The sequence below is a fragment of the Abramis brama genome (genome assembly GCF_963993115.1).
Source record: "Abramis brama genome assembly, chromosome: 18".
NCBI lineage: Eukaryota > Metazoa > Chordata > Actinopteri > Cypriniformes > Leuciscidae > Abramis > Abramis brama.
Window position 1 is genome coordinate 9784790 of NC_139980.1, and position 18992 is coordinate 9803781.

At 38.7% G+C, this 18992-nt stretch overlaps 1 protein-coding gene across 6 annotated transcripts in view; it reads right to left on the reverse strand.

Moving 5' to 3' along the window:
• The window catches only part of nek1 (NIMA-related kinase 1), a 33816-nt gene extending 15174 nt beyond the window's left edge, over positions 1-18642 (reverse strand). The window contains exons 1-31 of one of the 6 annotated variants that reach the window (XM_084091337.1): positions 18569-18642; positions 17433-17572; positions 16609-16705; positions 15423-15520; positions 15096-15179; positions 14842-14909; positions 14676-14762; positions 13914-13968; positions 13342-13542; positions 13095-13167; positions 12391-12545; positions 12118-12183; positions 10765-10824; positions 10035-10082; positions 9858-9938; positions 9517-9758; positions 9292-9417; positions 9085-9187; positions 7342-7428; positions 6633-6716; positions 6344-6418; positions 6013-6108; positions 5766-5918; positions 5623-5688; positions 5231-5471; positions 3821-3961; positions 2898-3068; positions 2589-2804; positions 2359-2467; positions 1763-1839; positions 1335-1540 (exon numbers count right to left, since the gene is read on the reverse strand). In XM_084091337.1, coding sequence (XP_083947463.1) covers positions 1335-1540; positions 1763-1839; positions 2359-2467; positions 2589-2804; positions 2898-3068; positions 3821-3961; positions 5231-5471; positions 5623-5688; positions 5766-5918; positions 6013-6108; positions 6344-6418; positions 6633-6716; positions 7342-7428; positions 9085-9187; positions 9292-9417; positions 9517-9758; positions 9858-9938; positions 10035-10082; positions 10765-10824; positions 12118-12183; positions 12391-12545; positions 13095-13167; positions 13342-13542; positions 13914-13968; positions 14676-14762; positions 14842-14909; positions 15096-15179; positions 15423-15520; positions 16609-16705; positions 17433-17549 — 3483 coding nt within the window. In that variant the 5' untranslated portion in view covers positions 17550-17572; positions 18569-18642. Of the gene's footprint in view, positions 1-1334; positions 1541-1762; positions 1840-2358; positions 2468-2588; positions 2805-2897; positions 3069-3820; positions 3962-5230; positions 5472-5622; positions 5689-5765; positions 5922-6012; positions 6109-6343; positions 6419-6632; positions 6717-7341; positions 7429-9084; positions 9188-9291; positions 9418-9516; positions 9759-9857; positions 9939-10034; positions 10083-10764; positions 10825-12117; positions 12184-12390; positions 12546-13094; positions 13168-13341; positions 13543-13913; positions 13969-14675; positions 14763-14841; positions 14910-15095; positions 15180-15422; positions 15521-16608; positions 16706-17432; positions 17573-18568 lie in introns of all 6 variants that reach the window. The other 5 variants (XM_084091336.1, XM_084091338.1, XM_084091340.1 and 2 more) reach the window with 5 other exon arrangements.
• Between the last annotated feature and the right edge of the window lie 350 nt (positions 18643-18992).

Below are 18992 nucleotides of genomic sequence, written 5' to 3' on the forward strand. Positions count from 1 at the left end.
CTGAAGCCGTAGGAGCATCTTCAAGATCGTCCGTCTTCCTTTGGCTGGACTTGTCTGCGGATTCTACACTACCAAATATTTCTGTCTACTCTATAATGGGTTGCATAGGAACTGGGCTAGTTTGAGTCCTACCTCACAAGGAGATCTTAGAGAAGAGTGGTGTCATGTCAGCTAACTGCTGGGGTACCTCAGGGTTCGGTGCTCGGCCACCACCTCTTCTTGACACAATATCGTTATGAATCTCAGCCTGCCCAATAGACATCTCAGCCTGGATTAATGAACATCACTTCGAACTCAACTTAAAATCCCCTATCCAGGAACCTAGGAATACCTTTGCAATATTGTCCTTGAAGTTCATTTGGTTGTCAAAGCCCACTTCTTTGCAGATTTGCAAGATCAGGAAAATCAGACACGTAATATCTGAGCATACTCTTTGTCCAGGAACACCATTTCCAGATCGTACTGCTTTTAAGCTGACTTTAGTGCATGTGCATTCAAACCTCTCCAAATGATCCAGCATGCAGCGGCACATTTGGTCTTCAATGAACCCAAGAGAGTGGACATTAAGCCTCTCTTTGTTTTACTTCACTGGCAGCCAGTTGCTGCCCTCATCAAGTTCAAGGCACTGAGGCTTGCACACAGAAAAGTCACTGTATCTGCACCCTTCTAACTACACTCAAATGTATATTATTTCCAGAAATCAGTGGTCAGTACATCTGTTACTCACAGAGTCTTACCTACATTTCTGTACACTATACAACATTTGCCTGGATTTTTTCCCCAATTCAAAGTCTGGACGTGCTGACGCTAGTTGCCAAAAGTCAAAGCCTTTCTGCAAATCTTTGGTAGTCAAAGTTGACAGATTTCAAAGAAAATCACGTAGTGTATGATGGGCACAGATTTTGTCTCTTTTGGCTTAAGATTATGATTCCATCTAGTCGGAGGATATCAAACATATATGATATTTTGAGCTGATTTTAGAACACAATATTTATATTTGTTATGTGTCTCTGAGCAAAGAAGCAAGTTTCTGCGCGAGTTTGTTGTGTTCGGAAAGTCTGATTGATTGTTCAGTGTGCGATGCCCTGTTTTTCTCTGTAACCAATTGCAAAGTGGACAAGTGTATGATTCCTAGTGTTTTAAAATCTGTTCAGATTTTAAACGTTGTGCAGTGTATTCCAGCCTTCAGTACTTGAAGATTTGGACAGAGTTTAGCTTTACTGTTTTGCAGTCTGAACTAACATGTGAGAGAAAGAAAACAGATAGGATTGTATGACAAAATGCCACACACTGAGACCCACACACAAGTATAGTACTCACAGTGCGATGCTCACCTTTGGGTTGTTTGCATCGAAGAGGCCAGTGGAGAGGCCGATGAGGAGAGCGTCGTCATGGTGGCGGGAACGCAGAGGAGAGACGGAGCGGGAACGCGAGGTGACGGAGGAAGAGTCCTCAAATGAGGATTGGGCAGACAGGATGGCCAATGCTATTGTACGTCTGTGAGCTGGACTACTACTTAGCTTCACAAACAGAGGCTCATCTATTGGAAAAAGAAAGAAAGAGGTCAACAAAAACTTTATTTGGTTCTAGTTTTTGACAGTGTTGCTGCATTTAAACAGGCCTTCTTAAAACTTCTGTGGTTTAACATTGTTTAAAGGTAAATGTTAAAAGTGTAAAGTGGAAGTCGGGAGCTCTTTGGTTCATAATGAGACATGCTTGTGTGAGAGGGAGATAAGGTGTCTTAGTATTGCATTGAGACTACCTGCAGGTTCAGGATGTTTCTCCTCTCCATGCGGTATCTCTGAGCATTCTGCTTGTATTACTCTGCCCTCTGCTGGCCTAAGATCACAAAAAACAATGATTAAAGGGATAGTTTATCCAAATTATGGAAATTCTGTTATTATGTTCACTACTGTTCAAAGGTTTGGAGTTTGAAATGTTTCCTGAGCACCAAATCATGGGACACTGAAGACTGGAGTAATGGCTGCGGAAAATTCAGTTTTACCATCACAGCAATAAGGCCTTTTTTTTTGGATAGTATACAGATCACACAGGAAAGCACAGGGCAGAGAGGGGAGTGGGATCGGCAAAGGACCTTGAGCTGGGAATCATACTCGGGCCGTTGGAGGCATAGTTGCGCTATATTCAATACAATAATGTTATTTTTATATACAATATATACAATTATTTTTACTTAATTTTATATCAAATAAATGGAGCCTTGGTGAGCATAAGAAACTTCTTTCAAAAACATTTGTAGAAAATCTTACCAACCCCAAACGTTTGAATGGTAGTAGTGTGTGTTCCAAACCTGTGTGCTGTTACTGTAAGATTTCATTTTAGAAAAAAAGTGCTTACAGAGAAACTGGAGTGTCATTTGTCCATGCCTGCATTACTTCTGTTGGAGGTTGTTGTGAGGTTTTCTGTGTGACTTCATCCAGAACTACTGACTCAATATCATCCACCACTGGAAGGACAGAGAAATGTGATTTTGTAAAAAACATTAAATGCAAAATACAAATTAAAATCTCAGAAAATGGGCTACGTAGCTATGTCCAATGCAATCACATTCAGTGTAGTATTCTCACCCTCTGCCTCACTTTCTCCAGATTGAGACTTTTCTATCTCCTTTGGTGCTGGGGGGATTAGTTCCTGACTTTTAACCTCTGCGATGATTGGCACTGTCTCCTGACATGTCACTTCTTGTTTGGTGTGGCCACTGACAAGCTGGCAGTGTTGAGGGAGAGGCACTTGAATGGCTTCATTAGTGGCATCTGACGCCTCTTCAAAGGGATTAAGGCTTTCTGATAAAAAGACACAGAATTACAGAATTACAGGATTAACAGGAAGCTATTGTCAGTAAGACTGAGCAAAAAACACACTGATTAAAGACTCACCAGTCAGTGTGTGGTCACAGGTGCTGGCAGGATCTAGTTTCTGAGTAAAGGACTGGAGCTCTGCCCCTTCCAACACCTTCAGAACCTCGGAGTCTGGACTCTGCGCCCAAGCCTTCCTTAGCCCCTCCCCCTGCCAAGCATCCATGCAAATGACTTCACCGACTGTTTTCTCTGAAACAAGTAAAAAAAAATATTTTACTGCATATAAATAAGACGCCTATTTTACAGTATACAACAAAAACACATGATGTTTGGCTTTCCAAAGAAAGAAGAATAGAGATCTAAAAAATAACCTAAAGCTCTGTTTGTTATTAAGCCGGTTGCTATAGAGTGGCTGGAGTCCCAGTGCATGTACTGTATTACAACACACCCTCCATGGTTACAAAACAAAACACTCACCAGTACATAATCTATTCACTCTGGAAATACTAGGGATGTGTACAAATAATTGACTAGTCTTATTCTGCATCTAGTCGACTAGCAAAAACACTTTTCAAATTGACATCATAGCCTGCTGTAGCCACCAATTTCCCATTGAAGCTCACCTACATTTTTGTCTTCATAATGGAATACATTGGATGGCACTACAAATATGTGATGCTGATGTAATGAGAGCTGATGGCGTGTGCTTTCAGATGCATCCAAGTGCTGCAATATTTTGATTCTTGTTGGTACATTTGCTTCTATTAGAGTCATGCAAATGCAAAGTGATACAATAAACTCAGTCACTTGTCAGCTCGGCATATGTGAGTCTCAGCAACTTGTGCTGCAGAGCACATTTTCTAAGTAGCCTAAAAAATTGACTTTCACCTTTAGTTTTTCACCATTGTTCTATTTTTCAGCAAATACTAAATGACAATTTGATAATTATTTGTCAAATAGTTCAGCTGTAAAAACTACAGAATCTCAAGGAGAAAGTTCACCTGCTAGTTGACTTGCTGTTGTAAGGCAGGTTTCTTCCAGTGTCTGCTGAGCCACAGACAGAAGAGGTGCACCATCAGTCTGCCATTTCTTCCTGTCTCCACTAGTGGGAGAATTCGTCTCTGGAGATGCCACCTGAGAAACTGAGATAGGACAACAGAGAGGAAAAATGCGTGTTGTGCTCATATGAAATTAATCTCTAAAATAAGGGTTGGCAATTGGCTTACGGAGGTGTATAATCACTGGCACATAACAATAGCTAAAGTTCTATGTATTTAATTTAAACTTTTAACTTGCATAAGGACGTACAGTACTGTGCAAAAGTCTTAGGCACGTTAATATCTTCACAAAAAAAAGAAGGTTTTAAGCCAGTTATTTATATTTTGCTGTAGTGTGTCAGAAGGAAATATCAGTTTACATTTCCAAACATTCCTTTTGCCATTAATTGTAATAATCCAGTGAGATTTTTGTATGCACAAGGAGACTGATAATGCTCCACACGGAGATCTGATCTCACCATCATCAAGTCCATCTGGGACTACATGAAGAAATTGAGACTGAGTAAATACAGAAGAACAGTGGCAACGTCTCCAAGACACTAAGAAATTGTCACAGTACTGTATATTTTGAGGTAATCATTCCTCAGTCACACAGCCTGTGAGCTAGCGCAGTCCCGACAAACCATTTGCGTGCTTCTGTGATTATCCCTCCACGTGCCAACCCCTGCTCTAAAGGACATGAATTTCATCCTTTATTACTTACTCACAACACAAGAAGAAAAACAACAACTATTAAAACAATGCCTGTTCTGACTGGTCTTTAGTAATCACACAAAAAAGAAACCATAAAAGATGTTGGTGTTGAACCAGGGTCCCTGGCTCCAAGTCTTAAAGTCATAAATTAAATTTGAACAAATATAAGCTTATAAAATGTCTTCAATATCGTAAAAGGTCGAAAGTCTTAATTATCATTGTAAGAAGTCTTAAATTTGGGGATGGGAAAATTAAACTTCAAAAAGCTATGGTTTAATTAAATAAATGTGCTGCACATTTCAAAGTAAAATTCCAATTTTATTCGAGCTCTAATTCATATGTTGTGATATATTGGTACATAAACCAATTTCAAACATATGTATACTGAATAAAATGCATATTGAGCATTTTAAACTTTAAATGAGCATTTTATACAGGCACCCCATTTTGCTGATAAGCAAAGTCCGTAGCCTGTTTAATTAGGTAAAATGTAAATGTGTGCCTCTGCCTGATTATATAGGATTGTTCTGTATGGACACACAGTATTAATTTGATTAGGTCTTAAAAAAAAAATCCCCTACCCAATAAACAGACTTAATTATAGACGTGTTTCACAGCCATAATAATAAAAACATAGTGATAAAATTGTTGTGTTTATACCTGCCAGAGATGCACAGGTCTCCTCCAGAGTTTGTTCAGCTACAGACAGTAAGGGTGGAGCTACAGCTTCCCATTTTCTCCTATCACCAGCTGTGGGTGGCCTTTCCTCTGTGACTGAAGGCTGGATTGGTTGAGGAGTGGAGCATGGTGCACTGCTGCAAGGTGTGGGATCTTTCTCAGCATCATCCTCAGTGGTCTGGACCTTCTGATTGAGTCTGCGTAGAATCTCCTTCTTGTCACTCTAAAAAAATAAAAAAATAATAATAATAAAAACAATCTATATATAAAAAAATTAAAAAAACTTTGAAATACAAAGTGTTCATTGGCAATTATTCAATAAATTGCTCTCTCAAATTAATATTACTTCTCACATACAATTACACATTTCCCACCTGTACATCTGATGTTTCTGCTTTAAGGGAGTCCTCTTTCATAGGAGAACTCTGCCCTGATGAAATCTACCAACAACAACAAAAAAACAAGTAACCATGAGATAGCTGTTCTAGCAAATAAAAGAAGTGTGATGATGACTAACCGCGCCCACGTCCTTCAGAGCAGCAGTCATGGAGATGGCTGGAGTGATGGGTCTGGAGGAGGGTGTGGCTTTGGAAGCAGCTTCCTGAGGGGTGGAGTCAGGTGTCTGAGCGGGAGCGGCTCCAACAGCAGCCTTCACTCCCCGTGCAACAAGCTGCTTTATCACAAAAGATAAGGCAGAATACAACACATAAGAGACGGATGAGCAGAGATGAGAAAGAAAAAGACTGGAAAAGAAAATGACATACATGATCCTCCCACGCTTTCTTCTCTCTCTCGTATGCTTCTCTTCTCTTCTTTTCCAACTGTTCTTTAAGTACAGCAGCACGAGCCTTTGACTGGGCCTTGCAGTAAAACAGTGTTATTGTGAAATAGTATTAAAATTTAAAATAACATATTTTGTGTATTTTAATCAAATAAATTCAGTCTTGGTGAGCAAAAGAGACTTCTTTCAAATTAAAAAATAAATAAATCTTACCGACCCCAATCTTTTGAGCGGTAGAGTATGTCATTCAGTTTTTTAATTCTAAATATTATGCTGTGTATATATATATATTTTTTTTTATTGAAATGTATAACCTTCAAAGCCTCAATCTTCTTCCTCCTGAGCACTGCCTCTTCACATGACTCCTGACTGTCTGAGTCACTGTCACACTGAGAGAGAAGGACCAAAAATTACAAAAATGCAACAACAATATATATATATATATATGGGTATTAGGGTATTATGAATATGGATATATGGGTATTAGAAAGATTATACAACCATACTGTATAATGATACAGCTGACATGCCAGCAATAAATCTACAGTTTAAAGAAATGTCAAACATACAAAAATGTGTGTGTGTATATGTGGGTGTATATACCTTTTCTCCTCTGAGGCGAGCCTTGATCTGCTGACGCTCATTAAAGTTCTGTAGTCTTATCTGTCGTAATCTCGTCAAGTACTCCTGAGGAACACACAGATTGCGAATCATCTATCTCTTTGATCTTTTCCCATTGTCTCCTTCCAACAAATATGTACACACAAGAATATGGACAAGTCACATACTGTACACGAATTGGTGAAATATACTGGAAAAGAAAAACAACATTAAACATTCAAGCTGTAATGTGGGAACAGCAAACTCAAGAAATACTAGAGGTGAGCAGTTACAGCAGAAATCAAATTCATTGAATCCATTGATGAGGACCATAAAAAGCAGCGGTTAGATGGTCTTCAGCTGGAATCCTGAAGTTACACACATACCTCTTTAATAGTAGTAAAAATAATGAAGGATCCAAAACAAGGGGTGCTGAAGCAGAATAACATTATCAAACAAAACAATAGCTATACAAACCAAATGGGTAATTCTGAAGGAATGTGGACAAAATGAAATGATGAACTGGAGGATTTCAGGGTGGGTCACGCTCACATACACAAACACACTGTGCAGGGACTGGACAACAAATGCTGGTGAGCAGTTGCAGCAACTTCAGGTGGACACCATAACTTAAAATAAGGAACCGAGCAATGAGGGGTTCAAGTGATGTGATGAGTGAGGAGCATTGATTGGTCCCAGACAGGGCTCCTACCTCCTCCTCTTTGTTCACTTGTGGTCTCCTGCATCGGGAGGAGTTTGTCCAGCTTGCAAAGATGGCAGCCAGGTTTTGTCGAGCCCCCTATTCACCCATTGGTTAAACCGATATTACAAAAGCCACATAATTTTATGGAATATCAATCCCATCACTGACTTGAACACCCAAACATTCTGAAGTAATCAAGATTTTCAACATTTAATTTCCCTAGACTAAGCCACTAAACTGGGAGTTAAAGAAATGTTTCAGGTTCATTACATCAACAAAAAACAAAAATGGTCAGTTTCTTCAAAGCAGAAACTAATTTCTCATTCTTTTTGAGGTTGGAATATGTAGATGGATGAACATCTGGTTACGTGTGAGCAACATAATACCTGTGACCTTTTCTGGTCTCTGTGCATGTATTAAGCAAATGTCACTGGGTTTACCAGCGGTACCCGGTCAAGTTCAAATATTAAATATAACTTTACACAAGGCTGCTAAGCAACTTCAACAGACTATTCTTTGTTAACATGTATAAATGTTTAAGTCTCATTGCTATACTTTTGAAACCGTGGGTATTTCGATGTTTATAGCCTGGCATTATGTATTTAAATTGCAGTTATAAAGCATTTACAATTTTTGCGTAGTGACATAATTTCTTCCATATTGTGATGTACATCAGAGTGAAATGGATTATGGCAAGGAGAAGGGTGGGGACTTAGTTCTGTCATTTGTTGATCAGATAGAGGCAGATCTGAATGCGAACTTGCATTCGATTGCAAAAAGGGGTGGGTTTAAGCAGACTAAATGATTGGAGAAGTGTCACATGTCACCAGAGAGAAGTCTGTTGTTTTACTGGAAGATCGGGTTAAGGCATTTTGATAAAAAATTGTGTTCAAATAAAAAACAATTTACGCATTGATGAACCGTTCACAATAAGTTCAATAAGATGCCTTAAGAAAATAGATGCCGACTATAAACTGAGGGACGAGTCAAAATGATTTTCAGTGAGAATTGACATTCTGCCACAAACATTGACTACGTTTACATGCAGCCAATAACCCGTTCAAAACTGGGATATTAGCAATAACCCGGTCGCGCACGGCCATGTAAACACCGGCAAAACCCCGGATATGCTCATATCCCGGTTTTTAAAAACCCGGATATGATCCCTGGGGTACCCCTTTTCTAACCCAAATATTTGGTCATGTAAACGCGTCGGCATATCCCCATCAAAAGGAACATTGATTTGTGTTCTGCGCATGTTCTATTCGCAAGGAATCTTGGTCTTTTGAGTAGAGACGGCGCATACAAAAACCCGCGTGCAGTATACCGGAAGTAAACAAGAAGTAGAGGTAAACATGACGAGACGCAGCACAGCACCACACTTTTGGAGCGAGGAGGAAAGCGCAAACAAAGGCGATCGCTATCTGCCCCGAACTATTCATTATCCGCATGCTGCTGCTGTTGTTGTTGTCTTTGGATACAGGAAGAAGAATCGGAAATGACGCATATTGCGTCTTAAGGTTGTCCGTACGTCCAGACGCTAACCGTGATTACAAATTCCATGTATACAGGAGTAACTCTCTCTGCTCACGCATGTAAACGGGTTATTCCGAATGTTTCAGAAACCCAAATAGTGACCTTAACCCGACCATAACCCGATATTTGACAGCTTGTAAACGTAGTCAGTGTTGATAAAGTACATAACCCAGATCATTCCTTTAACCAGAAGAGATCGAGGTAAAAGACTCGTACCAGCTGTCCTTCCGCACGGACTTTATTCAGCATGGCTTCTCTTTTCCTCTGTAGAAACTCTTCCACCTGCTTATGCTTCTCTGCCGCCAGCTGACCTCGAAACCTACAGACAAGATAAAAGTAGATAAAAGATAAAAAAAACTCTATTTGACAGATGTGAAGGCAGACTGAATACCTGACAGACATTACTAATGAGAAACAGCTGACCTATTGGCATAGTCGTTCTTTGAAATCTGCTCGTTATGGAAACTTGTTTTATGTGGTTCTTTCCTGATAACAGCCTTAACAGGGATGCCAGCATGACCATTCAGAGTCCCTGAGTCTGTAGCAGTCCTTTAATGATAATAACATATGAAATATAGTTGCATGTTAAATTAACAATTCTTAAAAGAGAAAAAAAATTACAAAAACAGTGTCATTCATCTCATTCACCTGCCATTGTCCCCTGAAGACTTGGCTCCTTCTACAGCACCATCTTTAGGTGTAGGTTTGGATGTTTTTTCAGCTGCTGGGTGGATGTGGTCACATGGTGCTCTGCTTGGAGCTAAAGAAGGAGCACAAGAAGGAATAGGGGTGGGGCCAAAGTGATACGGTGTGGCAGGGGTGGGACCAGGCACAGGGGAGGGGCCTATTCCAGGGGAATGTGGTGCTCCAATGCCACCACCTCCAAAAAACTGTGCGAAAGAAAGCATAGAAAGAGAAACAGTAAGAGTGACAACTATATTAGCAGCTTTTATCGACTGATCCATGGCAGACAAGGAAGACCATTGTACCTTTCGCTCAGGACTGCTGCCTCCACTAGAGCTGAGCACATGTCTCCAGCCCTGCTCCCGAGCCCGGTTGATTCGGTTCAGCTGAGATTAAAAAGGTTAAAGTTTTAACACAAACAAATCAAACCAATGTCAATTTATTGTAAATAACCATTTGCAGATGGGCACTGATCAGTTCACCTTTTCTCTCTCAAATCTCTTCATCTGTGCAGCCTTCAGTAACAACACCTACAGAAAGGAACACAATTACTGAGGGTAACTGGCTCAATTAAGAGGCTTTTAAATGTCTACCCAAGAGACATATTACAAATAGCATCCATCCGTCAAACGAAACCAGAGAAGCCATCTGCTGAACTTGATGTGAACTCATTCAATCAATAATACTACAGTAACAATAGTGTTTAGAGTTATTTTAAATCAATATATACACACACACACACACACACTATCTTTCAAAAGTTCAGGTTTGTTAAAAATGTTTAATGTTTTGAAAGAAGTCTTATGCTCACCATGGCTGCATTTATTTATTTGATAAAAAAATTATAATAACAGTAATGAAAGTAAAAAAATATTATTTAAAATAACAGCTTTCAATTTTCATTTATTTTGAAATGTAATTTATTTGTGTGATGGCAAAGCTGAATTTTCGGCATCATTACTCCAGTCTTCAGTGTCACATGATCCTTCAGAAATCATTCTAATATGCTGATTTGGTGCTCAAGAAACATTTGAAAAACAGCTGTGCTTCCTAATATTCTTCTGGAAACCATGATACATTTTTTCAGGATTCTTTGATGAAATTATTTGAGATAAAAATCCTTTGCAATAATGTAAAAAACACATCACTTTTACATACAGTAGTAAAAAACATGTGACATGAAATCATTCCATAATGTCATTAACAGCTCACCTGTTCTCTTTGTTTCCTTTCTCTCTCCATCATCTCCATCCGTTTCTTCCTCACTACTTCCTGAAACAGAACATGATCAAGATGCTTTTAGACATGAGTCAAACACCAAAAACAGTATGTGATATTTATTTCCTGTGACTTATTTTATTTGCAATAGTGATGACGTAGCTGTTGTAAAGCTGTATTTGTTTTAAAAACTCTGTCTATGTGACAGAAGAGAGGCAAGAACAGTCAAATGACCATATATTTAAAGGAAACTTAACTTATATATAGTCAAAGAATATTTAAAGAATATTTGTTCCAAAATGAATCGGTTGTTGAACATTTATTAACTGTTTAGCACACCTTGGGGATCAGAAGGCACAGTAGGTCTAAACACATTTACAGTATGAACACTGTATTGGTGAAAGGGTTAATAAAGAAAGGGCTGGAAAGGAAAATGAAATGTAGATGCCCACCATATGGATGACGGCAGTTGGAGAAAAGCATGAGAACACCAACAAAAAGGGAAAAGAGTGGAAAAGATAAAAAAAGGTTTCACTTAAGAGAAAAACATAAGAACATTTTTGTTTAGAATATTAGATTGTGATACTACAGCAGTAGGTGATAACTAAACCTATTTATTATCTTTATCATTTTATTTAAGTAATTAGCTGACAATTTTATCCAAAGCAACTATAAGCACACACAGCGACAGTGCTGCTGGACCAACCCATGGCGGCGGGAACTACTTTCACTGCATTGGAATTTAAGATGACACGACTAGAAATAAAGTTTTATTTTTCAACCTGTTTTTTATTTTTCACCTTTATTCATAAACTTACTATAAAGATTATTTAGTTTTAATATGTTGTCGAACTCACGGCGTGAGTGACATGAATATGCTGGTTGAGAAGCAGCATGTCTCAGACCTCATCTGACACTTATGCATGTTCATCCAGACTGAATACAGAGGTCTTGATTAAACTAAGCATTCATCAACATTACTCCTGAGCGCCCAACTACATTTGAGTATCATAAGTTAAGATGCAGGTTTTTGACATTTAATCATGAGTTCTGAACATTCTCATATAACTCTGTCCTCATTCATTTGTATGTTCATCTGTAAATATGTTCCCGCGGCTAAGGACCAACCTGTGGATAAGTAAGGCAAAATACTGATAACTGACGTATCATCCTTTGCAAGATTTGAACTTAGGGTAAATGAGGGTAAAACTGTCTAAGGCTTATAGGGAAAATGAGATTTTGCTAGAGGACAGAGTGTATTTTTTTCAGGGCTAGGTGGGTTAATAAGGAGGAGCAAACTGGTTGTTTGTACAAGGGGATGTAGATAGGGGGCGCTGTCTGATGTACCTCATGCTTCCTCCTCTCCTCCTCCACTCGACTCACTCTCCTCTGAACTGCTGCAGGAGGGGGAGCCTGGACAACACATGACACCGGGGACGAGGATCAATAGGTCTCTCGTTCTCATATATATAGCACACAGCGGGACAACATCAACAAATGTCTGGATGCTACACAATGATCCTCAATGCCCCTCCTAATATTCAGACATAATGGGTGGTAATGCATGGGCAAAACATGGGCAAGTGGATTAGCAAATACAATATTTCCCATGGTTCTCACCTGCTTGAGTTTGACTGGTTTCTTTGCTGCATCTGGGACCTTCCTGAAAGCTTCAGATGGTCTCCGGACTGTTAAAGGCACTCCATATTTGGCTGCTGGCTTGGTAATTTTCTGAGCTGGGGAAATGGAGATGGGGCCTGGGGCAGGGCGTTTGGCTGGGGAGTTAAGATGAAGAAAACGTCAGTATTTGGTTTTTGGTATTTGAAGATCAAGAGAACAATTTATCAATATACTCCATGCACATCTCAACAAGTCATTACTGGTCATTGAATAACCATTAAACCTGTCCATGAAAAATATGACTAATAAATAAATGTGTTTTTTTTTTCTCTTCAAAATTTAGGGTAATATTTAGAACCAACTCACCACACATACACAAAAAATAAAAATATTTATTATTCTGATAATCAGCATATTATATTTCTGAAGTATCATGTGACACTGATGACTGGAGTAATGGTGTTGTTGATGATGTTGACAGTTGATGTGCCCCATTAACTTCCAAAGTGTGGGGGAAAAAAATACTATGGAAGTCATTCTTGACATTCTTTAAAATATCTTCTTTTGTTTAAACTATTTCTTTAACAATATTAGACAGAGGGAAACAACAACTTAATGTGCAACCTGAATCTGGTGGAAATTTTGAGTGACAAACTTTTCTGTGCACTTGAACACAACGATTAGTTATTAATGAATGTGTTTACCTGGTGCTCCCTGGGCAACACTCATTTTAGGGGGATTAAGGTGAAGTGAATGGCTGAATTCCTGAGCAATAAGCTGCAACACACAAAGGGACATAATAAACAAACAAATTCTGCAACTCATGCTTGAGGTGTTCTGGAATTAGATCCGAGCGTTACATAACATCTGAGTTATATCTGAGTCACAATGCACAGACTGACTTATATAATTTATCACAGTGATAATCAAGTCTGTTTGAGTGCATGTCACCTGAGGGCTGAGAAACTTGTGAATCCTGCGAGCAAGAAAAGGCTTGCCCAAAATGGCTGAGACGGAGGGTCTCTCCCGAGGGTTGCGCTTGAACAGCTGGGCCAGGAGAGAGCGCAAGTCTTGGGAGTAATGCACGGAAACAGGCGGGTACGAACCACGAATGATTTTCAGCACCAGGTTCTTCATGTTTCCGGCCTCAAACTGAGTGAAAGACATTATATGATTGGCCCTATTTAATAAATGATTACACCATATTCATTCAAGTCATAAATCATGGAAACCCACAATTATATCAAAGAATATAGGAAAAAAAGACTTCAAAAAGAATCAACAGTGGAATTTCTTATAAGCTGTAGAGAGTCATCTCAATTTTAAAGCTGTTGCAGTTCACTTGCATCTCCACTGTAAAATATTAGTCTCCTTAGAATATTCATGGTGTAAATAATGAAAGAAGGTAAGTGAGATAGGAAAAGACATGAAAGGACTGATTCTGTTTTATCATTCACATCACAAAATAAGCACGAAATCTCTATCACACACAGAAGCAACTACTGAGAACATGAGGTACTTACTGCATGCTTAAGCGTGCACATTTCATACAGGACACATCCCAGGGCCCAGATATCACTAGGGTAAGACCCGACAGAACAACAATGGAAAAAATAGCCCAAAAAAAAGCAGACAGATAGGAAAAAAGAGGGACAAATGGGTAAATTTTGGGGTTGCACATGTGGATTATTCTCACATGTACATGCAAACATACAGATTATACACAAACAGCATATGAAATTCTCTTAAGTGATCTTGAATATCAAACAATATGGCTTTGTACAAAATCAGGATTGGGAACCACTGTTTAAAATAAATTAATTATCCAGCCAGGATGTGTTAAATTGATCAAAAGTGACAGTAACGACTTATATAATATATACTTACATAATGTTACAAAAGATTTCTATTTCAAATAAATGCTTTTCTATTTGAATATACTTTCTATTCATCAAAGAATCCTTTCAAAATGCATTGTGGTTCTCAATAAGTTAATAATAATAAGTTATAAATCAGAATTGAGCACTAAGGCTTGCAGTGTGAATGTAGCCTAATACAGCTGGTGTTCATCAATAGTGGCTAAGAATATTCAGACTGATCACATTACAAACAGTCCTGGAACAAATAACTTGGGATCAATATGTAGCTGCTGGGATCAGAGAAACTCGTATAAACTGACATCACCACTCTAATGATTCAGCAAACTGTTCAAGAGTCACTGGGTGTTATGTAGCTACTGCACTGCCCATATATACCCCACTGGTTCATAACAGCAAGTACTTTACCTCTTGTTGTTGTATGGCTTATTTTCACATATCTCTGGCGACAGGTAGTAAGGTGTGCCGATACAGGTCCTCGCCAACTCCACGGTGCTGCACACACAAACATATTATCTATGAAGGTCATTCTCACCACATTCCTTGTGGCGTTTTGAAATAAAAAATATCTTGCCTGTTCAAAACTCTAGCGATTCCAAAGTCACCCAGCTGTACGGTACCATCTTTGGTCAGAAAAATATTCTTGATAGAAAACAAAAGCAGAAATCATGTATTAGACATTTACGTAAACAAAGTATAAGGATATTGTACAGTATGCTGTACTTTCATGGAAATGTTTGTACAAAAGTGTGTGTGTGTGTGTGTGTGTGTGTGTGAGTGTGAGAGAGAGAGAGAGAGAGAGAGAGAGAGAGAGAGAGAGATGTGTACCTGTGATTTAATGTCCCTGTGTAGGATTTTGCGGTCATGTACGTGTTTCAGAGCCAGGCAGATCTGCACTAACCAGTCAATAATCTTCCAGAAAACAACAGACAGAAATCAATACCTCAGATTTTAACATTGCAAGATACATCTTTATGTTCAAATGTAAAAAGAATAACTTTTTCTTTTATGATAAAAGAAATTTAAAATTTACACTATTATTTTGTGGTGTATTTAAAGGTGTACTCAATTTTTGAGTGCACATTTAAAGCTTTGATAATTTGCAGTCTATTGGGTGCAGAGCTTAACTTGATGTCTCTATATTGTTCCTCTTACCTGTTCCTCAGAGAATAGAGTCCCTCTCTGATTATTGATCTTCTTAAACAGGTCTCCTCCCTCACAGTAGTCCATTACTATGTACAAACAACCACTCTCTGAAAAAAAGAGAGAAACATTACTGTTCAATGACAGTTCACTGCCTAGGTGGTTTCTTGACATTTAAACAAAGACCAGCTTTCAAAAGTCTGGGGTCAGTAAGATTTTGTTTAAAGAACTTTAATTCAGCAAGCACACATTCAATTGATCAAAAATGACAGTAAAGACATTTATAATTTTGAAATATTTCTATTTCAAATAAAAGCTATTCTTCTGAACTTTACATTCATCAAAGAATCCAATCATGTCACGTTTTTCACAAAACAAAATTAAGCAGCACTGTTTTCAACATTGATAATAATAAGAAATGTTTCTTGAGCAGCAAATCAGTATATTAGAATGATTTCTGAAGGATCATGTGACAATGAAGACTAGAGAAATGGCTGCTAAAGAAATTCAGCTTTGCGGCAAGTGGTTTTAAAATATATATAAAAAATTTGAAATTGTAATATTTCAACATTTTTACTGTTTTCACAGTGTTTTTGATCAAAAAAGTAACCCTGGTGACCATAAGAAACTTTCAAAAACATGAAATAATCTTACAGACACCAACTTTTGGGATGGTAATGCATCTGTACAGTATCTGATTAAATCAGATTTAGACTCTTAGGCTTCACTGTAAATTTATAATGGAATTAAGCAAACATTTTGCCCTCTATTGGTAATATCATTAACGTTCACATACCACCCCAGGTTTATGTCATTAATTAGCCTGCCATCCGGATGTCAGATGTCAGAGATACTGCATGACTTCATGAACCGAAACTATCATTAGCTAAACGACATCCTCTCTGTAATTTAATTCAAAAGCTTGGAGCTCCTCCAGATCATGCAAACCACCCTAATCTATCAATCAGACACAACCTTTAGAACAGAAATGCAGTGGGTATAGTTTGTGCCGGAACTAATGTTCTCAGATTAATCAAGATCAGTCAACTAAAGACCAAAGACCAAATGCTCACTCGTAGACACCAGTTTGACATGCCTGTCAACATAATAGCAAAGCTGGGCAGCAAAGCATCATATTCCAATATGGATTTTCAAATACGGATTTCTGAATAAGGATGTCCCTTGAGAGGGGCTTTACCTTCAAAGGATTCCTTGTACTGGACGATGTTTGGATGGCTCATGTTAGCCAGAACTGCCACCTCTTTACGTGATTCTTGTCTTTCTTTGTTTGACATCTGATGAGAAAAAGAACACTGCATGTATATATAAAGGAAGATAACCCATCAAATATCACATAGCCTATCGTTTTTAGGGTAAGGGGGCATATCATGAAAATATGACTTTTTCTGTGTTTAAGTGCTATAATCGGGTCCGCGGTGCATCTTCTGACATAGAAAGGGGATCTTATCATAATATTACTGCCCCTTAATCTGCACGTTTCCAGATTTCCAAATGGCACCGCCACAACAGTGTAACCAGTTCTAGCGCAATGGCAAAGGTTCAAGCAACTACATAAATGTATCCACTAACCATTCAGAAATGTACATGTGCGTCTAAAAGTTGCAACCTCTTCCTGAGTCTCTCTGTAAGGCTGCAATTCGCTACTGGTTATTTCTGAGATTTTGGCTGAGTGAAATTATTCGCGTGTTTTGTTATTGTAAACGAAAGAAACTCGTGTAAAGGGTCGGCCCTCTTCTGAACAGGGCTCAAGCAGCAGCTCATTTGCATTTAAAGGGACACACACAAAACGGCGCGTTTTTGCTCACACCTGAAAAAGAGCAAATTTAACAAGCTATAATAAATGATCTTGGGGGTATTTTGAGCTGAAATTTCACAGACACATTCTGGGGACACCATAGATTTATATTAAATCTTGTGAAAAGGGGCATATGTCACCTATAATGATTGAAAACCCATTTACGTTGCCATGTGATGTCTAAGAGAGAGAAATTATCAACTCACCCTGGAGATGCCAATCTCCTTGATAACATATTGTCGGCCATCTGTCCTTGACTTGACCAGGATGGCTTTCCCAAAGGACCCCTCACCAATCTTCTTCAACCTCTCATATTTATCCATGTCTGTGCAAATGATTTCTCATGCTGAGGCCGAGGGAACAAAATACATGAAAATACAATTATCAGAAAAACAGTACAAGGATCTGATAGCACAGAGCAATCAACTGACATTTTCCTCTAATATTTCTATAGGTGTGGCATTTTAAAAGTCATATTCAGCTGTCATCCATTCACGGAGCCAGCGGGAATTATTAAACCAACTCAAGCAGAGCACCTCCTGATGAGTGAAAGCCTGGTTATTATATTTTTCCACACAGAAACCAGTTGCATGCTGGGAATCACTACAAACTCCAACCTGAAGCAAAGGCAGACATGTATTTTAGACAAACTAGTGGGACAAAAATAAAACATAACAGCAATGCAGCCTTGGATAAATGCTAAAACTAAGCTAGTCTAAAAGCAAAAGCCAGACAGTGTATGTGGGCTTATGAATTAAATATGACATGTCAGGAGGAATTACCCACCACCCTTTAAAGGGGGTGAGAGATTGTACAAAGGCACAGGATAAAACAAAGATTCAGGCTGACAGATGGAGAGAGAACCTTAAGATAGCAATACATTAGATTAACAACCTGATGAAAGCTTTGTCGTCCAATAATAATGAAGCAATGCTGACAAAACATAGAAACCAACAAGCTGTACATTTAAATAACAGACCAGGACAAAAACACTGCTTGAGACTTGGACTGACTTACACAGTTTACCATTTACAATATTAGACCTATACAATCAAGATTTGGTAGGCTGCTTTATGTTATGTGAATAGAAGCATCATCGCATAAACATTACATTGCAAAGTTTCAACAACATCAGCTGAGGTCTCATTTAGCGCGGCCTTGAACGGGTCGCTGTCCAAACTTATGATAATAAGCTACTAAAAGCGTGCTAATGAAACCTGTGAAGAGAAATTAGCAGGCTCATTGAAATTCCGCGAAATTACACTGACAGTCACGTCAAAGAAGAGCGCTGCAATGTGTTCAAGATAAAAGACAGAAGTTGGCAAAATAAATCAGTTCTTACCTTCTATATTCAGAATAATGAGCGAGTACTGGCAGCATCAGTGCAGCTCACATGAAGATTTTTCTGTTGTGGGCGGTTCTCATGTGTGCAGACGGCACACGCTAACTGAGAGGAGCGATTTTGATTGGTCTGCTCTACGTCGAGTCTCAGATGATAGGGTGAAAAACATGTCGCTCAATCCTCATTGCCGTTAGGTTTGTCTGTCAATGTTTGGCGCAAAATTCCTCCTTAGCAACCGTCACCGGTTGGTACACGGTCATGGAGCCACTACAGAGGCAGTCTTTGGCCACTATCCGCTTTCATGGCCTTTACAAATGTGAAAATGAACAGACAAAAGGATTAACGGATTCGGGTGTACATCATTTGTGATGTACAAAGCATATTGTATTTGTTTTTTATTAAGAAAAAATATCCTCATTATTTT